The sequence below is a fragment of the Carassius carassius genome, chromosome 15 (assembly GCF_963082965.1).
Source record: "Carassius carassius chromosome 15, fCarCar2.1, whole genome shotgun sequence".
Lineage (NCBI taxonomy): Eukaryota > Metazoa > Chordata > Actinopteri > Cypriniformes > Cyprinidae > Carassius > Carassius carassius.
The window spans coordinates 13623310-13645156 of record NC_081769.1 but is presented as its reverse complement, the minus strand read 5'-3'; the positions used below and the strand labels follow the sequence as shown (position 1 = coordinate 13645156).

The following is a 21847-nucleotide window of genomic DNA, read 5'->3' as shown; positions in this document are numbered from 1 at the left end:
TTTTGGTTATAAAATTTATTATAATTATCCGTTTATCTGCAGGTTATAGATTTAATTTACATTTGATGAATGTAACTGTGTCCCGAATCAGATCAGTAGACTACATCTAATGCAAGAGTTATCAAATGAAGTATCGTTTTATCAACAGGCAACGTTGTATGAAATGATCTGACAGCATAAAAAACTAAATTCTGCCTGTGTTTTAATAATATTAATACTTTTAAATTCCAAATAGTTGATATCTTAATAAATAGCAAAAAATAATAATAATTTGATTACCTCGGCTCTGCTCTCCAAAAATATGAACTCTATAGAGGCCTGTGTGTCCTCTTAGACTAACTCGATTGATACTTGCTCGTTGTTACAGCCTTAAAACGACTACATTTTAATATTTTTTCGACAAGTCAGGAACTTGGCAAACGCTTTTCACCTTTAGCACAATAAAAGCCTATCAACACCGGTTTTATAGTATTCAAGTTTAACAAACACATTTGTATTAAGGTAGGATATTTCTTTAAAATTGCAATATTTCCTAAAGTGTTTTGGCACTTGATATTTACAAAATAAAATCGTTTCACCATCATTAGATCTGATCCGTAGCTGGTTTATCGAGTTTAATGATTACGGTGACTCGAGCCACTTCTGTTAATTCTATGAAGTGCAAAAAGTTGTAGGGAATTCTATTGTAAGGATACCAACACAAAACTGAATTTATAAAAGGCGACTTCAGTGGTACCTCGGGAAGAGTGTTCTGTGAAACCTAGCTTTGGAGAAATCTAGCTATAATTTCCAAACATCTGACGCCACGTTGCAATCGCTGCGTAAGTGTCGAAATGGAAATGAGGCCTAGCGGCCAAGAGCTCACACCGCACAGAGACGCAGAATGATCCGAGTCCTTGCATTAGATCAGGCTAACTTTAAACCCTCACAATGTAGGGTTAATACACTATAACCACTGCAGACCTACTAATGCAGTTATATTAAAACTTTAGTCGTGGTATGAGGGCTTTTCAGTTATTAACAGAGTAGTTTTTTTGAATGATATTATCTTTCATTTGATTTATTAAATGTTATATTATTTAGAATTTTCAATCATACACAAAAAGATGTTTACAGAAAAGCCCTTAAATCGCATTTTACAAAACAAAGCTCAAAATCGTTTAGGCTCTAAAGGCGTTGCGCCAAATCGAGGCTGAACAAATAGTTTGACTGACGTCCTTTGACAAACAAACACGTGATCGGCATTCTTTAACCAGGTTAAAGCCTGAGTAAAGATTTGGCACAGAGAAGTGATCAACATCCAACTAGCACCCCAAAAGAGATTTGTGCATCATAGGCATGCAGGGAAAGGCTCAGAATTACAATACAACTTATTTTTATAATTTTAATTAATCTTCTGTTACAATTTTGAAAACTCCTTTTTAAAAAATAATGTAAATAGGTATAACTGTAACCCTCTCACTGAAGCAACTTACATTCTACACATATACATTTTTGGAAATAAGCTGTGTTACCACTTATATGGCAGTACCCCATTTTTAAAAATGTGGTTGTAAAATGTGAAGAAAGTGAAAGCCTTTCCATAGTGAATATGCATCACAATAACTCATATGAGCCAGTACTAGGACTAGTACTGTATTTGCTAAAATATGTTATTGCATGGACACTTCAAGTATAATTATCTGCTTACTTATTAAACACTGCCATAAAGTTTGACAGTCACAACTATAATGATCCTACCCAAACTGGACAATCAACTTTGCCTTAATGCAAACTGATGTGAAACCATTTGGTATGCATAATATGCACATGCAATTTGGGGCTCCTGCAACAATGTTATTTTCTCAAGTGTTTTGCAGCCTAAGTTTATGGCTTTGGTTAGGGAGCCTGACATATTTTTGGTCATCCCAGCATCTTCAAGGATCGATGAACAATCTGTGTAAAGTAAAATTCCTGTCCCGACAGCTATAAAATGCTTAAAGAGGAAATGCCTATGCAGTGTTAGCCCACTGACTCAGTCTGTATGCAGGCATTTAAAGTCAGTGTAGCCAGCCTTCAACTGGTTTCCATGGAAACCTTGCATTTAATCTTGGTGGTCCCTTTTGTCATTCCTATGCAGGTGGGCTTCATGCAGATATTCTGAGGGTAGAGTGAAATTAGAGCAGAAACACTAAATAATGCAAGACACATGAAAATGCTAACCTTATAATATGAATTTTAAAAAAAACATATGAATTTTAAGTGTGCATTTATGTAGTGCTTAGGAATTCTCCACTCAAAAATTACAATTGGTTATCATTTACCCACTCACATGTACTGATTCTCTTTTGTGAAAAACAAAAGAAGATATTTGGAAAAATGTTAGGTGTTGTTTAGGCCTCCACTAAATTTTCATTGTATTGACAAAAAAAGTCTTTAGGGTGTGGAATGGCACGAGGGTGCATAAATATGACAGAATTTTCATTTTTGAGAGAAATATCCCTTTAAGGGTTCAAACCATTTAAGGATCTGAATCAAACAGAATGGCTCAAGTAGAAGGCAATCCACAGCAACACCACAGAATACAAATGAACAAATTAGCTCTATGTAGCATGATATTATCTCATAGATCATGTTTATGGAATTCCTGAGGTATGCAATTCTTCTTCTTCTAGTTGCACTTAAGTGGTCTGCTTAATTCCTAAACATCTCTTTTCAACATAAAGTGTTTCTCCTCCTGCTGCTGCAACCGAGACTTCACTATGCAATGTTAAATCAAATGACAGGCACAGGTTCACTCATAAACACTGCAAAAGACTCATGAATATATCTACAGTAATTAAGAATCAAAGAACCAACTCCCTGCATTTCTGAGGTAACTTATGACTGATGCATTCTTTTGTTGACATTAAACGTAAACTCAAGGTTCAATCTAAGGGAGCCCAGACTTTTTTCTTCTCTCTCTCCAGAAACAGGTGGTGAAAGTGGTGTCAAAAGACAGTTTAAATGTTTAAATGTAAGCTAATTCTAAGTCTTTTAAAAACAACACCTGAGCAGCCTAATCCCTCAAAGGCCAAGGGGCAAAAACACCATCTCATCCATCACAAAGTTTAACTTCACAGATAGCCCTGCACCCTGCAGGCAGTGTGAATTACAGTGGCAAGAGCGTGCCCTCAGATGTTCCTCCTTCATGTTCGGAGGCTGTTCAGGTGGTCTGATTCAGATATGACTTACCTGTCACATGTCATAGTATTTGCTGGTGACTTCACCCATCTCAGGTATGTTTTCAAGTCTAATATGTCTTCACGTGGCTGCCATAAACCTTACATTTCAATACTGTTTTGGGCCAACAAAGCAATTCTTCTTAACCAGCTCTCTGAAACAAAACCAAAGCAAAGGAAAAAGTTACAGGTTCAAGTCACAAGGCTTGCAAGAAAAAAGGAATGATTCAGAATATGGCAGTCATATGCACAAGCATGACAGTATAATACTAAAACTCTGGGATGAAGAGAAGTACAATATGTCTAATTTAATAAAGATGATGATCACTGGTTATGGTGATACTGATGTAAAACTGCATTTAAACACTCACACACATTCCTCCCTTTGTGGGTTGGGGCCAGAAGCTGAGACGTGTGAACTGAGGTGAGTCCAGATCAAACAGACTTGGCTGAGGAGCATGAGATATGAAGCTGCTCCGCTCTCCTTCAAAAGGTCAAAGGGCACTTCACCTCTCTTTCCCCCTCCACACCAGATGGATCTGTGGCCAGGTCAAATGAGGTTCAAGCAGTGCTCAAGCCGAGCGAACAAGCAGGCAGGATGTCAGCGCTGAATATCAGCCATTACTTTTATAAAGTAAAATTAGCCTTTTATTGTTTCATTTAAGTAATTCCTATTGCTTACGTTCATAGATTTAGCACAGTAAGGCTTGTTCACAAAATATGGATCTAATTATAATGTGCAAAAATAACTTGCCGTATTCCTTTAAAAAATATTTTGGACTCAATAAGCAAATTCCACTCCTTATCCTTTTCTAGGAGAGGTATTTTGAGAAGGTGACAGAGTGCAGGTCTCCTGGCAGGGATCTGTTCTCTGCAGTAATCTCTGTGAAACAGCAGAGGAGCACAGAGAGAGCGCACAGAGCCAGATGGAGATGGATAGCTATGCGTTTTCCTATGAAAGCTGTGCATCACCCCCATTCTTCACCTGTCTCCCTCCTCAGGATAAGTGGGCCCCACTCCAAACAGCAGGCCCATCTAAAAGGGCCGAAAGGTCCTTAGATCATCTCACTAAAACCCTGTAATGCACCAGCAGTAGTACAGAGGGCAAGGTACGGAAGGCAAAAACATTTAATAAAATAAAAAAACAGGACCTTCAGTAGTTACTTACCAAAGTTTGTATATAAGGATTGCCTCTTTGGAAGTAGGGAAGCTTCTTAAATCTTGAAGATTCAGATTAGATTAGATCATATGGGCATGCTGTATCTTTCCCATGTATTTTTTTTTTTTTTTTGCTCTCATGCAAATAAAAAACTTTAAACAAGTAAATATTCATCACAGTGAAAGTAAATTCGACGAATAATGCAATAAAATGAATAACTTATGCAAAGTGTATCATTCCTGTCAAATCGTGCACGTAAAGCTGGATGAGGAAACGTGTGTTTCCCCACTGTTTGGGGTGAGCACTCTAGTCATATGTTTCTACTGGAGCAGGCGTGATGAATAACAGTGTCTAATTTGAATAGTGGTTCCTCTAGGGTAGGCTTTTTGCTTCTTCCGTATTTCATAGTCCACTTGTAACTTCCGTGTTTCGAAGGCTATATCTTACTGGGTCAAGCGGCTTATCACAATGAGGTCCATCCCGGAAGACTTGGCGACACTTATTTCAGGTACTATAGCAATATTTGTTAACACAACAGTTGATGAAGCGAACGCTTAGTTCTCGAGCGCAGTCAGAATATTATATATTTTTTTGGTTTTCAGTTGTAAACTCTAAAACTCTAAACTTGGCTGGAAAAAGGAAGTTTAGTCTACCGACAGACGTTGAGAATATTTCCCTGTAACTCAGAGCATAAAGTGGTCTTTGTTTACTTTTTTAGGCAGGGTGCGAATAGATGTTTTTTGCTTTAACGTGTTGTTTTAATTACTAAATCTACGATAGGTATGACGTTTTATGAGAGTTTATGATGCTAAGATTCAACTGCAGGCGAAATTTCTATTTATTTATTTATTTTGTGCAGTTATCTATTTATTTATTTTAAGTTTGAGCCCTAACATACCTGTGGAAGACTCAAGCTTAATGCTTGCGATGTTTGAACACGGTAGATAGTTGCCAGATAACATAAGCTAAATTAGATGGAGTACGGTTGTTATTAGCTGGCTGACTAGCTGTTACCAAAAAACAAAACGTTTGATGTAGTTGTTTCTGGCCAAAGACCTTTCCAGCAGGGATGTAACCTTGCCAGTAAACTAATCATTAGTGTCATTAGTTTGGAATAGTCGAAAGCTATGTTCCTCAAACATGCACCTGTTTGCATAAACCTAGGCTACTTGGATTGAGGAATTAATGAAAGTGGAAAAAAAGAGCTACGCTTATAAAACAGTGTCTGTTTTCAGATCTGGAAACTTTTTTAACCGATGTCCTTAAAGGGGAGAATCTGAGCAAGAAAGCAAAAGAGAAAAAGGATGCCTTTATCAAGCGCATTAAAGATGTGAAATCGAGGTACGACGAAATGTATTCCTGTAAAAGCGAGCACATGATATGTTTGTGACTCTATGCTGAAGTATTCAACAAATCCAAATTATTTGTGTTTCAGCTACTCTCAAGATTTCAAGGACAAACGTAAGTTTTGATGTTGTTTGTGGTCTGTGTGCATGTGTTTGGGGGAGGGGCTAAAGTTGAAGCATGGTGAAGTAAACTAGAGCTTCCCCATTATGTTGTAGGCCAGGGGTGTCAAAACTCAATTCCTGGAGGGCACAGAGCCCTGCAGAGTTTAGATTCAACCCTAATTCAGCACACCTGATCCAACTAATCAGGCTTATTTGAAAGATACATGGTATGTGTGTTGGGGCAGGGTTGAAACAAAACTGTAGGGCTCTGGCCCTCCAGGATTTGAATTTGACAACCCTTCAACTATTCATATGTAAACATCTTTGCATGACATATATATATAATACACATAACAAACACGGTTTCTCTTCTGATGGGAACACATGATAAAAGTGTTTTAAAAATAACCTTTAAGTCACCATATAGCTGTTCACAGATCAGTTTCGTGTTTCCTACTACAGATTTAAGTGTGAGATGTGGCTAGAGGACTCCATTTGGTTTGGCACTTTACAGCGGCACTATTACCACAATATCACAGTTTGGGACAGGAAGTTATTTGCTCAAATTCAACACGATGCCACAAACATATGCATATGCATAACTATTAAAGGAATAGTTTAGCCAAAAAAAAAAAATATATATATATTATCTGTGAAATACAAATTTGTTGAAAATGTACTCATCCAAGGCATTCAAACTGAGCCAGATTTTTATTTTTTTGGAACCGATTTGGAGAAGTTTAGACTTGCATCACTTAGACTTGATCTCACCAGTGGATCCTCTGCAGTGAATGGGTGCCGTTAGAATGAGAGTCCAAACAGCTGATGAAAACATAACAATAATCCACAAGTAACTGACACCAGTCCATCAGTTAACGTCTTGTGAATCTGTATGTTTTTAATAAACAAATCCATCTTTTTAAAATGTATTTATTTATTTCTATACTTATCACTTTGGTTTGGTTATACTATCCATAATATTGCTTACTCCAGTGAAAAAGCCATCTTGTCTGAATAAGGAGAGAAATATGAACAGATCAGTAACCTTTTATAAGTGAAAACAATCCAAAACCGTTCTAAACAAATATGTTGGTGGATTTGGATGTATGGAGCATTGTAATGGAGTATTTTGACCAGAATCGACAATTTATAGTTAAAATGCCTTTTATGATGGATTTGTTTCAGGCATTAAATAAAATACTGACATTGTGTGGATTTTTGCAATGTTTATATCAGCTTGAACTCTCATTCTGATGTCACTCATTCACATCCATTGGTGAGCAAGTGATGTAATGCTAAGTTTTTCCCAAATCCATTAAGTCTACATCTTGAATGGCCTGAGTATATTTTAAGAATATTTTCATTTTCATGTTCCAAATCTCTGCAAAGCAAGTGCCAATCAAAAGCACCATGTCCAAATTCCCGCACTGTCAGATATCATATCTGCTTAGTGCTTACATAATATCTGAATTAGACAGTCTTAATGTGTCTTTCTGGCGGAGATTTGAAAATGTGGCCTTTTTGAGAATGCTGATGAAGACTCTGTTGTGTAGGAGATGAAGATCTTCCAGAGCCTGATGAAGCAGACACTAACGACGGAGGATCACTGCAGTCCGAGCAGAATGAAAGAGATGAGGAAAGCGTTTATGATGGTGAGTGGAAAATTTTGTGATTTATGTAAAAGTGTTTCCAGAGAAGAGATGCATGGAGCATCTGCACTTGTTTTTGGAGAACTTGTGGGACAGGAATGTCATGTGACATTGTTCTGTACCCATGAATTCTCTCCAGGAAGTCAAAAGAAAAGTTTTTAATTGAGTATTATGAAAGAATCACTGCAATCTATTCTGTACACGGACTGCATGTACAGAACTCACATAAATTAAGAAACAAAAAGCATTTCTCTCTCCGCTTATGAATGAATCACTTATCATCTTTTCTGCAGCCTCAGCTGTCATAACACACTATCATTGTGGCAGTCCTTTGTCATGTCCTGTCTAGGATTTTTTAGTAGTGGTAGAAGAACACAAAAGCTGAATGAGGTGGTTGAAAGACTGATGTAACCCGGCAACAGGCTCAGGAACAGTTTGAAGGCACAGACGTCAAGGGTTTAGCTCTCTTTTGTCTCTGAGCAAATGGTTTATGGTCTGCAGCCCAGACAATGCCGCCCACAGCCAATGTCAATTCAGGCTTCTGTTTTATTAGCGTCTGCTAAATGAATGCTACTGGTAGAATTTACATCTAAGGAAATCCAGTTCATCTGACTCTTCTCGAATCATGCATTCATATCTGATTATTGCATTCAGTAACATACAGAATCAGGAGGGTAGGATGCAGGCTGAGAGGGGTTTGTGTGTATGTATATATGGTAAGATAAGGTTTACTGCGGTAGGGCAGTCATGTGTTTTATAGGTCCTTTTGCCCTGTGCTTGCCAGAGAGAACAGCTGTTTAGCTCCAAGATGGGATTGAAGCCTGCACTATGCAGAGCCTAGGCGAATCAAAACGGCATTTGGATATTGATGGAAAAGTTATTTGAGACTATAACTCTGGACAGATGTACTGAAGCAAGTGAAGTTATGAGTTTGTGCAACCATAATGCCACTATTTGGTTAAAGCAGGGAGTTTGTCATTTCATTTTTTTTCATTAAAAAAAGAAAGTCAAAACAGACAGACACATCTCAGGCTGTATTTGTTGAGAGTCAGAGGCTTTGCCTCTGTCAAAGTGCTTTGAGTTTTCACTCTATTTATATATTCAGCGCATTCAGAGGAAGCTCATTTTATAGCGGAAGGTGAAACATTTTGTCACTGTTTATTTACAGCCTTTTGCAACCACATTCACTACTTTTGAAGTTAGCATTGTGACATATATATAAAGATCATTTAAAGGGAGTTCAAAGTACACAATTTTAGTCATGACTTACAGTTATGGGTTTGTGTAAAATTACCATTCAAATGCTATAGGGATCATTATGATTTTTTGAAGAAACTGACTCTTTTATTGATCAAGGACAGAATGATCAGAAATGACAGTGAAGACATTTATGATGTTACAAAAGATTTCTATTTCAAACAAATGCCGTTCTTTAAACTTTGTATTCATCAAAGAACACTGTATCTCAATTTCCACTCTTCATTAAGATTATTTCCAATTTATTATTTATTATGCTTGCTAATCAGCATAATAAAATTAATTCTTAAGAGCTATGAAGAAGAAGACTTGGCTGCTGAAAATGGAGCTTCCTTGTCATCAAGAAAAACTGACTTATATTAAAATAGAAAAACAGCCGTTGAAAATTGTTATAATGTTTCTAAATATTGCTATTTTTGCCTGGTTACTTTTTCACTTCTTGATCAGATAAATGCAGCCTTGCTGAATATCAAAATCTTCTTCTTTTTTAAAATCTGTAAACAGTAGTGTATATACTAATTTCTTACAATTGTATTATTTATGTAAAATTTTCAATGAGGAAGATGCAATAATTAAAGAAATACTCTGTGCCAACGAGTTCGTATTTTCCAAAATGTCATGTTTTGTTAATTGTTTTGCCAGTGTTTGCTCAAAAAGACAGCATGATTTATGATTTCTTTGCTAGTGCTTCTACCAGACATTTTCGACTTGATTTAAGAGAAATCTGCTCCAACTCTGAGGGTGTTCAGTTTGCTTTTCACAGTCAGCTTGTGTCATGCTCCCTTGACAGCACTTTATACATAATTGCAAACATTCCACAATTGCCTGTGTCATTCATAACACTGCTCCGCTCACTCACACTCATTCAGCAATGCAACGGTAGTGTGTACACAAGAGAAGGGAGGGCAGTGTAAACGAGAGCGGAGGTTTGCTTTGAAAACAGACCATGCATCTGTTTCACATACTGCTGTACCTGACAGATCGGTGCATGAAACTCTATCCAGACTTGAATCTCTGCTAACTTTACTCTCCCTTGACATCGACCTTTGATTTTTAAACCTAAAGGCATGGAATTAGCTTTCTGGCTGCCTTTAGCAAATGTATTTAGCTAATTTGTTGTGAAGGCAGGTGCTCCTCTTTGTGGATACTTCACCAGCAGAGTTAGCACTGCTCATCATGAATCATTTTCTGTTTGTTAAAATCAGGAGTTCAACAGTATCCTCCTGTGGCAGCTCAGGACCTTCAGTCCGTTTTAAAGAGTGGCTACCTGGAGAAACGCAGAAAGGGTAGGTTACTGCATTCACAAACTTGCTCATGAGAAGTTGCTCACGAGAAGAATAAAAATTAATAAATAATTTCGACTTCTTATAGATCACAGCTTCTTTGGCAATGAATGGCAGAAGAGATGGTGTGCTTTAAGCAACAACATATTCTACTACTATGGCAGTGAGAAAGGTGGGAAATCTACTGTTTTTGTTGTCACCAATGTAGTACTGAATTCAATTGATTGTTTTTCTGAAATTGGATCATTTCCTAATCTTCACTAGATAAACAGCAGAAGGGAGAGTTTAATATTGTCGGATACACAGTCAAATTGAACAACACCCTACGGAAAGATGCAAAGCGAGATTGCTGCTTTGAGGTCTCTGCTCCAGACAAGCGTGTATATCAGGTTGGTCACCTCTCATAACATGCAGTGTTTATTCATATCCTCCGATCATTATCACTCACAATACCTTTTTGCTGAAGTTCTGTGCTGCATCCGAGAAAGATGCAAAAGAGTGGGTGGAGCACGTTGACTTTCTGATCAAAGGTAGGATTGTACATCAGAAAAACACTGCCACTCTCTAAACTTGGCTTAGCGGGTGTCTTATGGACAAATGCATTATGTTTTGCATGTGTTTTCACTATCAGACATGGGTGGAGTCATTCCTGTAGATGAAATGGATGAAGAGTATGATGACTGTTTATCTATGAACCAACCAACCAACCATCCTGAACCTATTGATGATGACATTTACGAAGAGCTCCCAGGTTTGCACCTCAATTTCTTATTTTTTGGTTTATTTGTCTAATATTTTCATATTCTATTCTATTATATTCCTATGTAGGGTTGTGGGGAGCGTAGCTTTTGGCGCTCTAGTGGTTAATAAACAGAACTGCAGGTGTCTTGCGGGAGAACATTGTAGCAGGAGCTACTTGTCTCTGTATATGTCTACGACGAATCACGCATATACTCATATACTGGGCTACTTCGCAGCGGTACCTACCCGAACCAGTCTAAAATAGTCAGAATATAAACACTTATTATAAGTGTACTGTAGTGATTCAGGACAAACCAAAAACACAGTTTGGAAAGTGGATTCATGGTGTACTCGCTTATTATGTAGATTTTGAACACAAAAAAATTACGGACTGCAACTTTAAGTATTTTATTGTTATTTATTCAGTTCTGATGTTAATAAAGAGTTACAGTCTTGTAATATCTCCTGAGGGTGGTTCCTCTATGTACAGTATGTGGTGGAAAATGGCTACAGAAATGTATAATTTTTTGTATTGTTCTCCGCTCTGACTGGCACATCTATTCTCTCCCTCTCAGAGGAAGATACACCCCAACCTGTTAAACCAGCAGTGACCCTGGCCAACAAACCCCCACCATCTACCCCTGTGACAGGTAATTACCACCAGGTCACCAGGCCAGTCCATCCCCTACCTGCCCTGCTGTCCCATAACACCACACTGACTCCCCGATCTGCCTGGGTGACTAACATTTGTCTGTTCAAATTTTTTTTCAACTTAAAAGGGCAAATATAGGAGGGATGAGGTCTTGAAATGACAGCAAAAGATAGAATGTGGAAGAGAAGGAGCGGATATTGCAGGTACATGTGGATATGGGAGGTTAGCTGGTGAAGTCACACTGATGACAGAAGTAGGATGTTAGTCTGGCCTTCAGGAAGAGACCTGGAATTTTTGTTGTATTTTTGCACCGTTTATTATTTGTAATGATACTTAATTTAACAGATTTGTGTTTATTGGTTAGACAATTGCTCAGCAATACTCTTGCCATCATCTCCGTTATTATTTTTAAAAGCTATATTGGTTTTTCTGTGCCTGTGTGGGGAGGCATGTATCCTGCCGGGTGCTGGGCACTGGGCAGGGGTTGGTAGGCTCTGGCAGGAAGCTGACTCCATCGGTGCACTGTGGCCCACCATGGCCCTCTGCTCCAGGCTCACAGCACAGGAAGTCCTGCTGACAGAAGCGATGGCTGAGGCAGGATCTCGTGACAGATGCTCAGAGCAGGAGGCCAGCTAGAGCACTAGCGAGAGCCATAATGGTGGGGAATAATACAAGCTTCACAGATTCTGGAAAGCAAGATTGTCCAATGAATTTCCCTTATTAGTGTTTGCTGTCATCATTCAGGGCTGTTTTGAATAATGTTTTAAAATCCTGTAAGTGAATGCAATAATGGTGCAGCAGGTGTAATACTAATGCCTGGTTGTTTTTAGGAGGCAGCCCTGAATAAACCTTAAAGCAGCAGTGGGTAAGGTTATATTTAGAAAATAATTTGAATAATCTGCCAAATCAGCATAGCTGGGAATCTGCCAGCAATAATGTCTGTTGAAAGATATTTACCTTTAGGGGTATTTTGTTATTTATTTATATGAAAGCAGTTTTACTAAACACCCACTTATGGTGCTGCCTTTGGGTAAACAATGTCGATTAATAAATATATTGTAGATATGAATAAATTCTTTGTTGTATATACATATATATATATATATATATATATATATATATATATATATATATATATATATATATATATATATATATATATATATATATATATATATATATATATATATATATATATATATATAATATAAAAAGGGCTTAAAACAAATGTAACTTGTAATACAAGTTACAACAGTGAAGAGTCTTTCATAAGATAGTGCATCAGTATAAAGCTCAACTGGCAAGAGGCTCAGTTCAGCTATTTATACTCTCTGCTGCCCACTAGTGGATCTTTCTGAGCCAGAACAACAGTGGGGTCTTCAGCCAAGAACCCAGGGGTGCCACTATGGTCCCAGGCCAGGCCCTTGAAATCATACTAAATTAAACTAGTTTGAAATTATATTTGTGTTTATCACATATTATGTATTTTTGCAAAACATTTTTTGAAATCAAACATTAATCTGTGGAAATTAAACTCTTTTTTTTTCTGCAAAAATGCATTAAATTGATCCAGAGTGACAGTAAAGACATTATAATGTTATAAAAGATTTCTATTTCAAATAAATGTTGTTCTTTTGAAATTTCTTTACAGCAAAGTATCAATCACAGTTTCCACAGAATGATTAAGCAGCACAGCTGTTCACATTAATAATAAAAACAAATGTTTCTTGAGCACCAAGCATATTAGAATGATTTCAGAAAGGACCATGTGACACTGAAGACTTTAGCAATGATATTGAAAATACAGCCTTGCCATCACAAGGAATAAAGTATATTACATTAGAAAACAGTTATTTTTAAACTGTACATGTTATCATTAAATTGTGCTGTGGTGTAGTGTGTATTTATGATCAAATAAATGCAGCCTTGGTGAGCACAAGAGACTTTATTCAATAATATCTCACAGTTTATCTCACTGACCCCAAACTTTTAATGATAGTGTACATACATAGAGAGGGAGATGTTCAGAGACCAAACCAGCAACCTAACGATCCCTATTTTTACAGCCCGTCATAAACATTGTGTGATGTATATGTAAAGAGTGTACTGAGTTCAGAACGACACCTTTAAAAGCATGAAATGCCATCATAAATGCTCTATTCTTTCTTTAATGATTAAATTTCGTTTTTAAATGATCTTCTATTTAAGTGATCTTCTGTTCTTTCCCCTGCAGCAGCGAACAAGGGCACAGACTACACCAACTATTTCCAGGGCTTGTGGGATTGTGCTGGAGAGCATCCCGATGAGCTCTCCTTCAAGCGAGGAGACACCATCTACATCCTCAGCAAGGTAAGACGGGAGCCACGGCCTGGAAACTTCCAGATTTGTCGCGGTTGTCACAACCCACGTGATGGAGGACAGAAATAATACAGCATGAGGTCATGTTTATTACCCTGCTCTCTCAGACGTCAGCAGGAAAAGATGAATTTGCAAAAACATTCAGTTAAATAAATACACTGTGAAGTCTGGATAACACATTTGAGTCAGATGCAGAAAGGTTAGTTTTGGGCCTGTTTTTTTGCGTGAGCGGCGTTCCTGAGTGTCGAAGTGAAGTAAACCCTCTCCCTGCGCACGGTGATGGGATTAGTCTTGTCACAACGGAAACCATTTTAGTGCTCTTGGCCCTGAGCAGAGCAGTCTGGCAGCCAGTGGCATTCTGTCACCTCTCTCCACGTCTGCTTCGTGCGTGTGTGCGTCTCAGAGCTGATTTGTGTGTGGGTATTTCAGCATTGGAAGACGGCTCAATGCCATGTTCAGTGAGGGCAACCGTAAGCAGGCCTTTAGCATATATACATCTCAGCCAGTCACTATTTATGGCTGTAATGGTAGTCTGTGTTCTCAGGAAACGCTGAATCCACCTCTCTATTCAGACCAGGTGCTGCAGAGAAGGGCGTTTGGTTAAAAACTTCCCGTACCTGTCAGCTCCGATGCTTAGGCCGGCTGTGCAGATCTGGGAAGTGCCCGTGGGGTTTGTACCTGGCTAACAGAATTAGCTCGATACCTCTCAGGGCTACTTAAAACAGGTCAGGCTGCTCCGTTCCCAGAAAATAACTCGGTATCTTGCGGTTTGTCTACTTAGCACCGTTGCCCTTCAGAGAGAGAACTGGAAAGCTTAATCTGGTTTGTGTTTTCTTTCTCTTTTAGAAGATAGGTTCTGAGGTATCGACATTATGTTGGTGTTTATGAATAATGGTAGGGAAATTTGTGGGTCAAGGACATACTATATAAGTGTCCATGATCTAATTTAAAGGTAGTGACACATTCTTATGTGACCCTGGACCACAAAACCACTCTTAAGTCGCTGGGGTATATTTTTAGCAATGGCCAAAACATTGTATGGGGCAAAATTATTGATTTATCTTTTATGTCAAAAATCATTAGAATATTAAGTAAAGATCATGTACCATGAAGATATTTTTTTAATTTCCTACCGTAAATATATAAAAACGTAATTTTTGATTAGTAATATTCATTGATAAGAACTTAATTTGGATAACTTTTCATTTGGATAAAAGATTCCAGATTTTCAAATAGATGTATCTCGACCAAATATTGTCTGATCCTAACAAACCATACATCAATGGAAAGTTTATTTATTCAGTTTTCAGATGATGTATTAATCTCAATTTAGAAAAATTGACACTGGTTTTCTGTTTTTTTTTCAAAGTGTAATGTGGCATAAACATCAGGTTTGTTTCTTTTACCTTTATTTAACCAGGAGGCATCTTAATAAATATCTTTTCTTTTTTTGACAGTCACAGACTGACGGGAGACAAATAAATCAATTATGGAAAACACAGAGATTAAAATTCTAATGCAAATTTAAAATTATTGTTATTAGTTCAAATAAAAATAATAGCATACTTTCCTTACAGGTTGAATGCATGTTTGTGTGCACAGATTATTATCCTCACAGTAAATTATCTAGATAGATAGATTAAAAAGTTTTTAAGGTAATATTTGATTATATACATGTCAAGTTTTCTAGGAGTTGCAACACATTATACAACCTGAACTAACCTTGCCTTATCTTAAAAAGTTAAACTATGTGATTACTGACCTTGACACACAAGTAATGAAGATCTGCAGAGGTCATCTCTGAGATATCTCTTACTGTTTTGTTGTTTTCTGCTTGTTGATTGTCTTTGGTTTTGTAGACAAATTTTTTTTTTTAAACATTAAGCAGTGAAACAATTTAATTTTTTTCTTAATATATATTGAGAAAGGTTAATTAAGGATTAAGCCAAAGTTCTTGAAGGATAGTTGTTTTTGTTGTTTAACGACTGGTAAATAGAGGATTCATATTCAAATATGCATCTATTTTCAGCAAACATGAGATTTTCAAGCGACCTGACAGCTTCATCTGAGCTTTTTAGGAGGGCTCAGATAAAACCCTCCTAAATAAAGCCTAGCAATGCCTATTCCTGATGTCATCTAATGTGATCCATTAAGTAATGGCAAAAGTTTAGGTCTCCAGGAGTGATTACACAGGAAAGAAGCTGACACAAAGAACTGCTGAATACAGCTTTCCATAATTCTACTCAATTTATTTCTATTCATTTTACTACAGACACAGAAATGTGCAGCAGCAAGATAATGCATCTTCAGGAGAAATAGAGATGACATCCCAATTTCACCAGTAGCTAAAAATCCATAATTTGTAATGGATATATAAAGCATGCCAATGGGGAAATTATCTCATTCTGTTGAAAGTCAGCAGGTTGTCAGAAAATGACAGAATATGGTCTGAATGGGATCCAGGGGTGACAGCGTTTTTCAGAACAAGTCTGCCATCTAGTGGCTAGAATGAGAGCGGTGGCATTTTGACCAAAAGAAAATTAGCCTTTTGAAAGACATGATTATGTTGTTTGGATTTTTATTTCTTTAAAGAATCCATTAAGGCTTCTTTGTGTGTGTGTGTATGAATGTATATTTCATATATGTTCTTTATTTTTGTTTATTTTTATTGATTGTAACTTTTTAATTAATATCTTCTAAGGCAGTCTGATTCAGGTTGGTTGGAATGGAATTGAAATTGTAAAAAGCAATGTCTCTTTTCAAATTAAAACTTAAAAAAAAAAAAAAAAACGGGGCACAGGGCACTTTTTATATAAATATCCCACTCCATTAAATCCCATTTTTATGAAATATGCATAAAAATATATTGCACTGCATAAAAGAGATAAGCCTAAACCCTGGATGTTGCCAAATGAGGCTGGGAAAGAGCTGCTTGACACAGTCCAATGATGCGGTGTCGTATTTGTGGCATTTTATGGGTACTGCACGGCTTGGTTTACCATGAATATTGCAGGCGCTCTTTTGTAGCGCAGCCCCTTCCCCCTTCCTTCAGCCAGGCTTGTGGATGACCGTAAAGCCGGTGTGGGTTTAGTGTCCAGCTGTGGCTCACAGGCCATTCAGAGCAGTCTGGGGAACAAGCCAGTGGGGCTATTAGTGGCCTACCTCCTTCCCCTTGGCCATGCAGCAGCTGCAAGTCTAACACCCCCCCCCCCACACCCCCCACTCCATTTACCCCCCTGTCCAGACCCTCAGCGGCTCTGAAAGGGTATTGACCATCAGACCAGGGGGAGGTTTCAGGGCCCTAAATCACACACACACATCACTCTCTTCTTTTCGATTCAAAGCAGGCCAGTGTGTGCTGTAAATGATGCTTGGTCAAAATAGTGTGTCACATGGTCCGTCTGGGGTCCAGAAACATTGTAAACCTCAAAGACCCACAGCATTTCAGTGGCATAATATGCAAATTTTAATCATGCAGGATTTAAATTATTCACCTTGCTTCAAGATATTTCAAAAGTCACTTTAGTCTGCAAAATGCTAAATTAGGAAGTCTATGTGACCTTACATGTCGGCTTCCTTAGATAGGTGCTGAATAGTTGTGTGTGGGCATGTAGGAGGAGTGTGAGGTCTGCATTGCTTTCCTGTTGCAGACGTATTTGTCACCCTCACCTCCTAATCCGACCCTCTTGGACGCACACATATTTGCGCACACACGGCACGCGGCGCTGCTCTGTCAATGAGGTGTGTCTGTATCAAAGGACGGCTACAGGAAGCTTCCGCTTCACCCCTTCACATGTGCACTTCCTGTACAACTGGACAACTGCCCTCTATTTGGTGGCCTGTGGTGTGTGAATCTTGGACATTAACACATTTCGCTTTCATCTGTATTTTAAAGACAGAATCATTTGTTTATGAAATTACAATATCGTTCAAAATGTTTTAGTAAGATTTCAAAAATTAATACTTTTAACAAGTCACTTTCATATAACTTGCATAATTTGGCTGTTATATACTGTGGAGGGTTTCAAATATTTTAATGCCAAATGCTCTCAAATATGATGAATATCATTTTTTGCAAAGGATGCTATATATATTGAGACTAATTTATGCTATGTGAAAAAATAGTATGATAGTATTTAAATATAATTGTATTTAAATAAATCGTATATACATGTATACACATGTAAAATATTGTATAAAAGATTTAATCTTTTTTTATTTAAAAAATGTTTCAAATTATTCATTAAAATGTATTAATTATTAAGCATCATAAAGAAAATATTAATTAATTAAATATTAATTAATTACAAATAACTTTTATCATTAAAATGTATTTTTAGGACAGTGGTTCCCAGTACATATATTATGTGTGTGTGTGAGTGTGTATATATATAACATATATGTTATATATAATAAATGTATATGTTAGAATAATAACTAGAATCTAAATGAAAATGCTAAGAACACAAAATCAATGTATGAATTGAATTTTAATTTATTAAATAATTTTTCTTGACATTTCTGGAATCAAATAATTTAATATACCAATGCTCCCAGCTTCTGTTAAGTCTAAAAAAACAAGCAGCTGAACAAACGCCTGATCTACAGTCCTGACTTTATCAGAACATATACATGGAATATATTCCAAATTATATTGCAATATATATAAGCTTTACAGATAACAAAAGATTTATTGAAATCTGTGGTCTTTCAGCCAAGTTTTTCTTTTTATTCTTATGAGGAGGACACTGAGGACAGAGACTCTCTCCATTACAGTGTGTGTGTCTGCGGCATCTGTCAGCAGCTGCATAACCAGACCTGTGTTTTATAGACGGATACGCAGGCAGTAAGAGGTTTGCTGGCCGGAGCTGAGCACTATACATTATACAGCAGGAATCACTTAGGCTGCCGGGGTCAAGTAGGGGACCACAAACTTCATATTTAACTTCAGATGGGGTATGAGTCGAACCTCATTGCTCTTTCTGAACCATACAGAGAGATCTTTTTCTCCGACAGTGCAGTGACGAGCAGTGAGTGAGTGTCTTGTCAGCTTTAGAGAGATCAAAGACTTGAATGTCAGAGAGAAAAAAGGCTATAAATGTCATTCAGAGTACACTGGATTGAGATGTTTCAGGGGTTTCAATGTAGCTGACCGTTCTTTTTAAGTACAACAAATGAGTGCTTATGTGGGAACTTTCAAAAACATGCAGAGCTGAGGTTGCAGATTGGTGATGAGTGAGGGCCCCATTAAGGTCCTCTATACTGCCCTATAAAGGCGAAGCAGGGGAACTACACCAAAGCTAAAGCTGTAATTGAGTTGTTTTTACTTTACTGTTTAACATATTGATCACATAGGCAGATCATAGAGACCTCATTTCAGTCATAACTCATTATTGACGAAAGTGTCACTGTGTTCTGCCTTTGCAAAGTAGTATAGGATTTTTTGATTAGATTTTTGATATGATGTTTTGATGCCAAGGACTCCCAGATATGATGAATGCCTGGACCACTTCCTAAAATATTATGCAGCTGTATTTCAAGCGTATAAACTTTTTTGACCATTAATAATAATAATAATAAAAACTTTTAGCACCAAATTAGCTTATTAGAATGATTGGGTATTTTAATTGATATAATATTTCACAAAATTACTGTTTTAACTATTTATGATAAAATAAATGCAGCTTGCATGCACTGGACTTTTTTCAAAAACATAAAAAAACTTAAATATTAGTGTGTGTATAATTGTCTTTTATATTATATTTTTTATTTTTAAATTGGTTATATCTTTAAAAATATTTACTTTTTATTAAGTTGATAGTGTATCTGAAATTAACATACTAATAAATTTTTTTGTATTCAATATATTTGAATTACATATTTATTTATTGATTTACTAACTTATAATTATAATTAAGCAAAACTTTTCAGATTTTTTTTCTGTGAAAATCAAGCGCTGGCAGTAGAATAAGGATAATTGCATTAATCTCTTGATTTCTGACCATGTTTAGAAAGAAAGATGAAATAGAAATATTACCAAATTTGTTTATTATGCACACATTAATGCTGACAGCCCTAAAATACATTTAGTAAAATGTTGAGAACCCTCCAGCACCCACTTGCAGTTCAGTGGGGGTCCCCAGACCCCAGTGTATCTAGCTTCTCCAAAGGTCTGCTGGGAAATGGAGTTTATTACAGAGGTTAAAGTGCGTCCCTAGTTCAGTTCAGTCCAGTCTCCTCTCCCTGCTTCCCTCCTTTCTCCTTTTAGAAAGAAAGCACGATGTGGCCTGATAGATCTGCCTCAGTATAACCCCAAAGTTTAGAAGGCATCTGTGAGAAACAGAGAAGTATGTTGGATGTGGAGAAAACGCAGGGTTTAGTGGCTTTGAAGTGAATGGTACCGTGTGATCTGCTTGTAATTATGGAATAAGAAAGAGAGACGGATGGACGGATCTTATCTGCTTCTTATCTTTATGGTTATCTTTTCCATGAGCTGGAGAAGAGCTGATCTGTCTCTGTACGGGAAGAAAAGGACTCTGTCCTCAGGCTCGCAGATCTGTTGTGCTTCATACGAAATATATCGCCCGTTCACATTCTCTTGTGTAATCTTTATAGGTCCTATGGGCCTTGTGTCCTTGAATTGGCCTTGGAAAGACAGACAGGAGTTTGGGAGGGAGACAGAATGGGGGGGGGGGTGTCCGGATAGAGACAGTATGAGAAGAAAATGAAGTAAAACCTGAAGATGAGCAGATAAATGAACTATATATTGACAGATTTCATTCCCCTGAGCGTTGATCTATGAGATTTGACCTCGCTGATTGTGTCACTGCACTGATTGGTCTCAACAGTGAGTGAGTTTAATGAGCGTTGGCTATCATATTTTATTTTTATTTTTTTCAGGAGTATGACATGTTTGGCTGGTGGGTGGGGGAGATGAAAGGGGTCATCGGAATCGTGCCTAAGGAGTATCTTCTCGAACTGTATGTGCTGTAAATGGTCTAAGGTGAGTAAATGATCCTAGAATGACAGCTGATGAACCTAAGCTGTTCTTAAATATATATATATATATATATGAAAGTTGTAAATAAAACTTCTAAATTATTTTTGGAGTACGTTTTACAAAAACAGTCGTTCTACATTAAAAATTCCTTGTTTAATTCACTGTGTTATGCATGTTTTTTTTTTACTATTTTTAAAATGCACTAGCAGTCTCTAATTGAAAATGATTTCCAAGTAAATCCTGCTTCATTTTTGTTTTAATTGTATATTTTTGTTCTTTTCTAGGAAAACTGATGGCCTGCTGTTGTAGCTTCATGTTCCACAAGTCACTGTGTGTTTCTATTATTCTGTGTGATATGAAAAGCATACTGGCAGTTCAAAAGCACAAGTGATTGTAAAATACATGAAGGATGTGAAGCTTATTTTTTGCTAATTATTTAATTATTACGTGCTGACTGAGTGAATGTAAAGCTGTAGGTAAAAACTGTATAAAATAAAGCTTGCGCGTTCACAAAACGTTCTGGAGTCTTTTATTTTTTTAGCAGTTTGTATTCTAGCCAGCAGGTGGCAGCAGCGTATAACGTTCTCTGTAATGAGCTTTAGCGTCAAACTATTTCAGAGCAGACGTGGAACGTCTTTATTTGAGACTTGGTTTGATTCCTCCACAACAGACAACACAAGACAGGTTTCTACACACACCGCAAGTGCTGTTTGTACGTACAATCACGATGTTGCAGTATGTAACGAACTGATGGGGAAACAAAATCTCTGACCTTTTTACGCAGAACATAACAAACAAATCAAATAGCAGTTATTCAGATGCGGAATTAATTATCTGCTGTAGGAGAACTGTTTGGCATATCGGATAGTATCTTCATGGACCACTGCGTCGACATCCACAGATATCTGGGCACTGAAGTGAGAGAAACTTAATTAAAACACATGTCAGGCCTTACCTTCTCTGCCAAGAAGATGTATCCAAACGAAGTGTTTCTATTTACATATTAACTTGCTCAGTCGAGCTTCACACAATAAATACTAAAGACATTTTAATTGGATTATTACATAACACTGTATTACATACCAGTTGATAAACAATTA

The 21847-nt window shown here is 37.1% G+C and overlaps 1 protein-coding gene across 3 annotated transcripts; it reads left to right on the top strand.

Annotated features, from left to right (window-relative positions):
• Positions 1–4656: 4656 nt before the first annotated feature.
• Positions 4657–21262, top strand: skap2 (src kinase associated phosphoprotein 2). 3 transcript variants are annotated; one of them, XM_059567469.1, is made up of 13 exons: positions 4659–4867; positions 5595–5700; positions 5795–5820; positions 7361–7459; positions 9919–9999; positions 10085–10168; positions 10261–10385; positions 10463–10526; positions 10628–10747; positions 11313–11387; positions 13620–13738; positions 20648–20750; positions 21032–21262. In XM_059567469.1, exons 1-12 carry the CDS (start codon positions 4828–4830, stop codon positions 20738–20740), a joined length of 1032 nt encoding a protein of 343 aa, XP_059423452.1. In that variant the 5' UTR covers positions 4659–4827; the 3' UTR covers positions 20741–20750; positions 21032–21262. The 3 variants fall into 3 exon arrangements, with proteins under 3 accessions (XP_059423453.1, XP_059423452.1, XP_059423454.1); XM_059567471.1 differs by having other exon boundaries at positions 4660–4867; positions 13623–13738; XM_059567470.1 differs by lacking the exon at positions 5795–5820 and having other exon boundaries at positions 4657–4867; positions 5595–5712; positions 7347–7459.
• Positions 21263–21847: the final 585 nt, after the last annotated feature.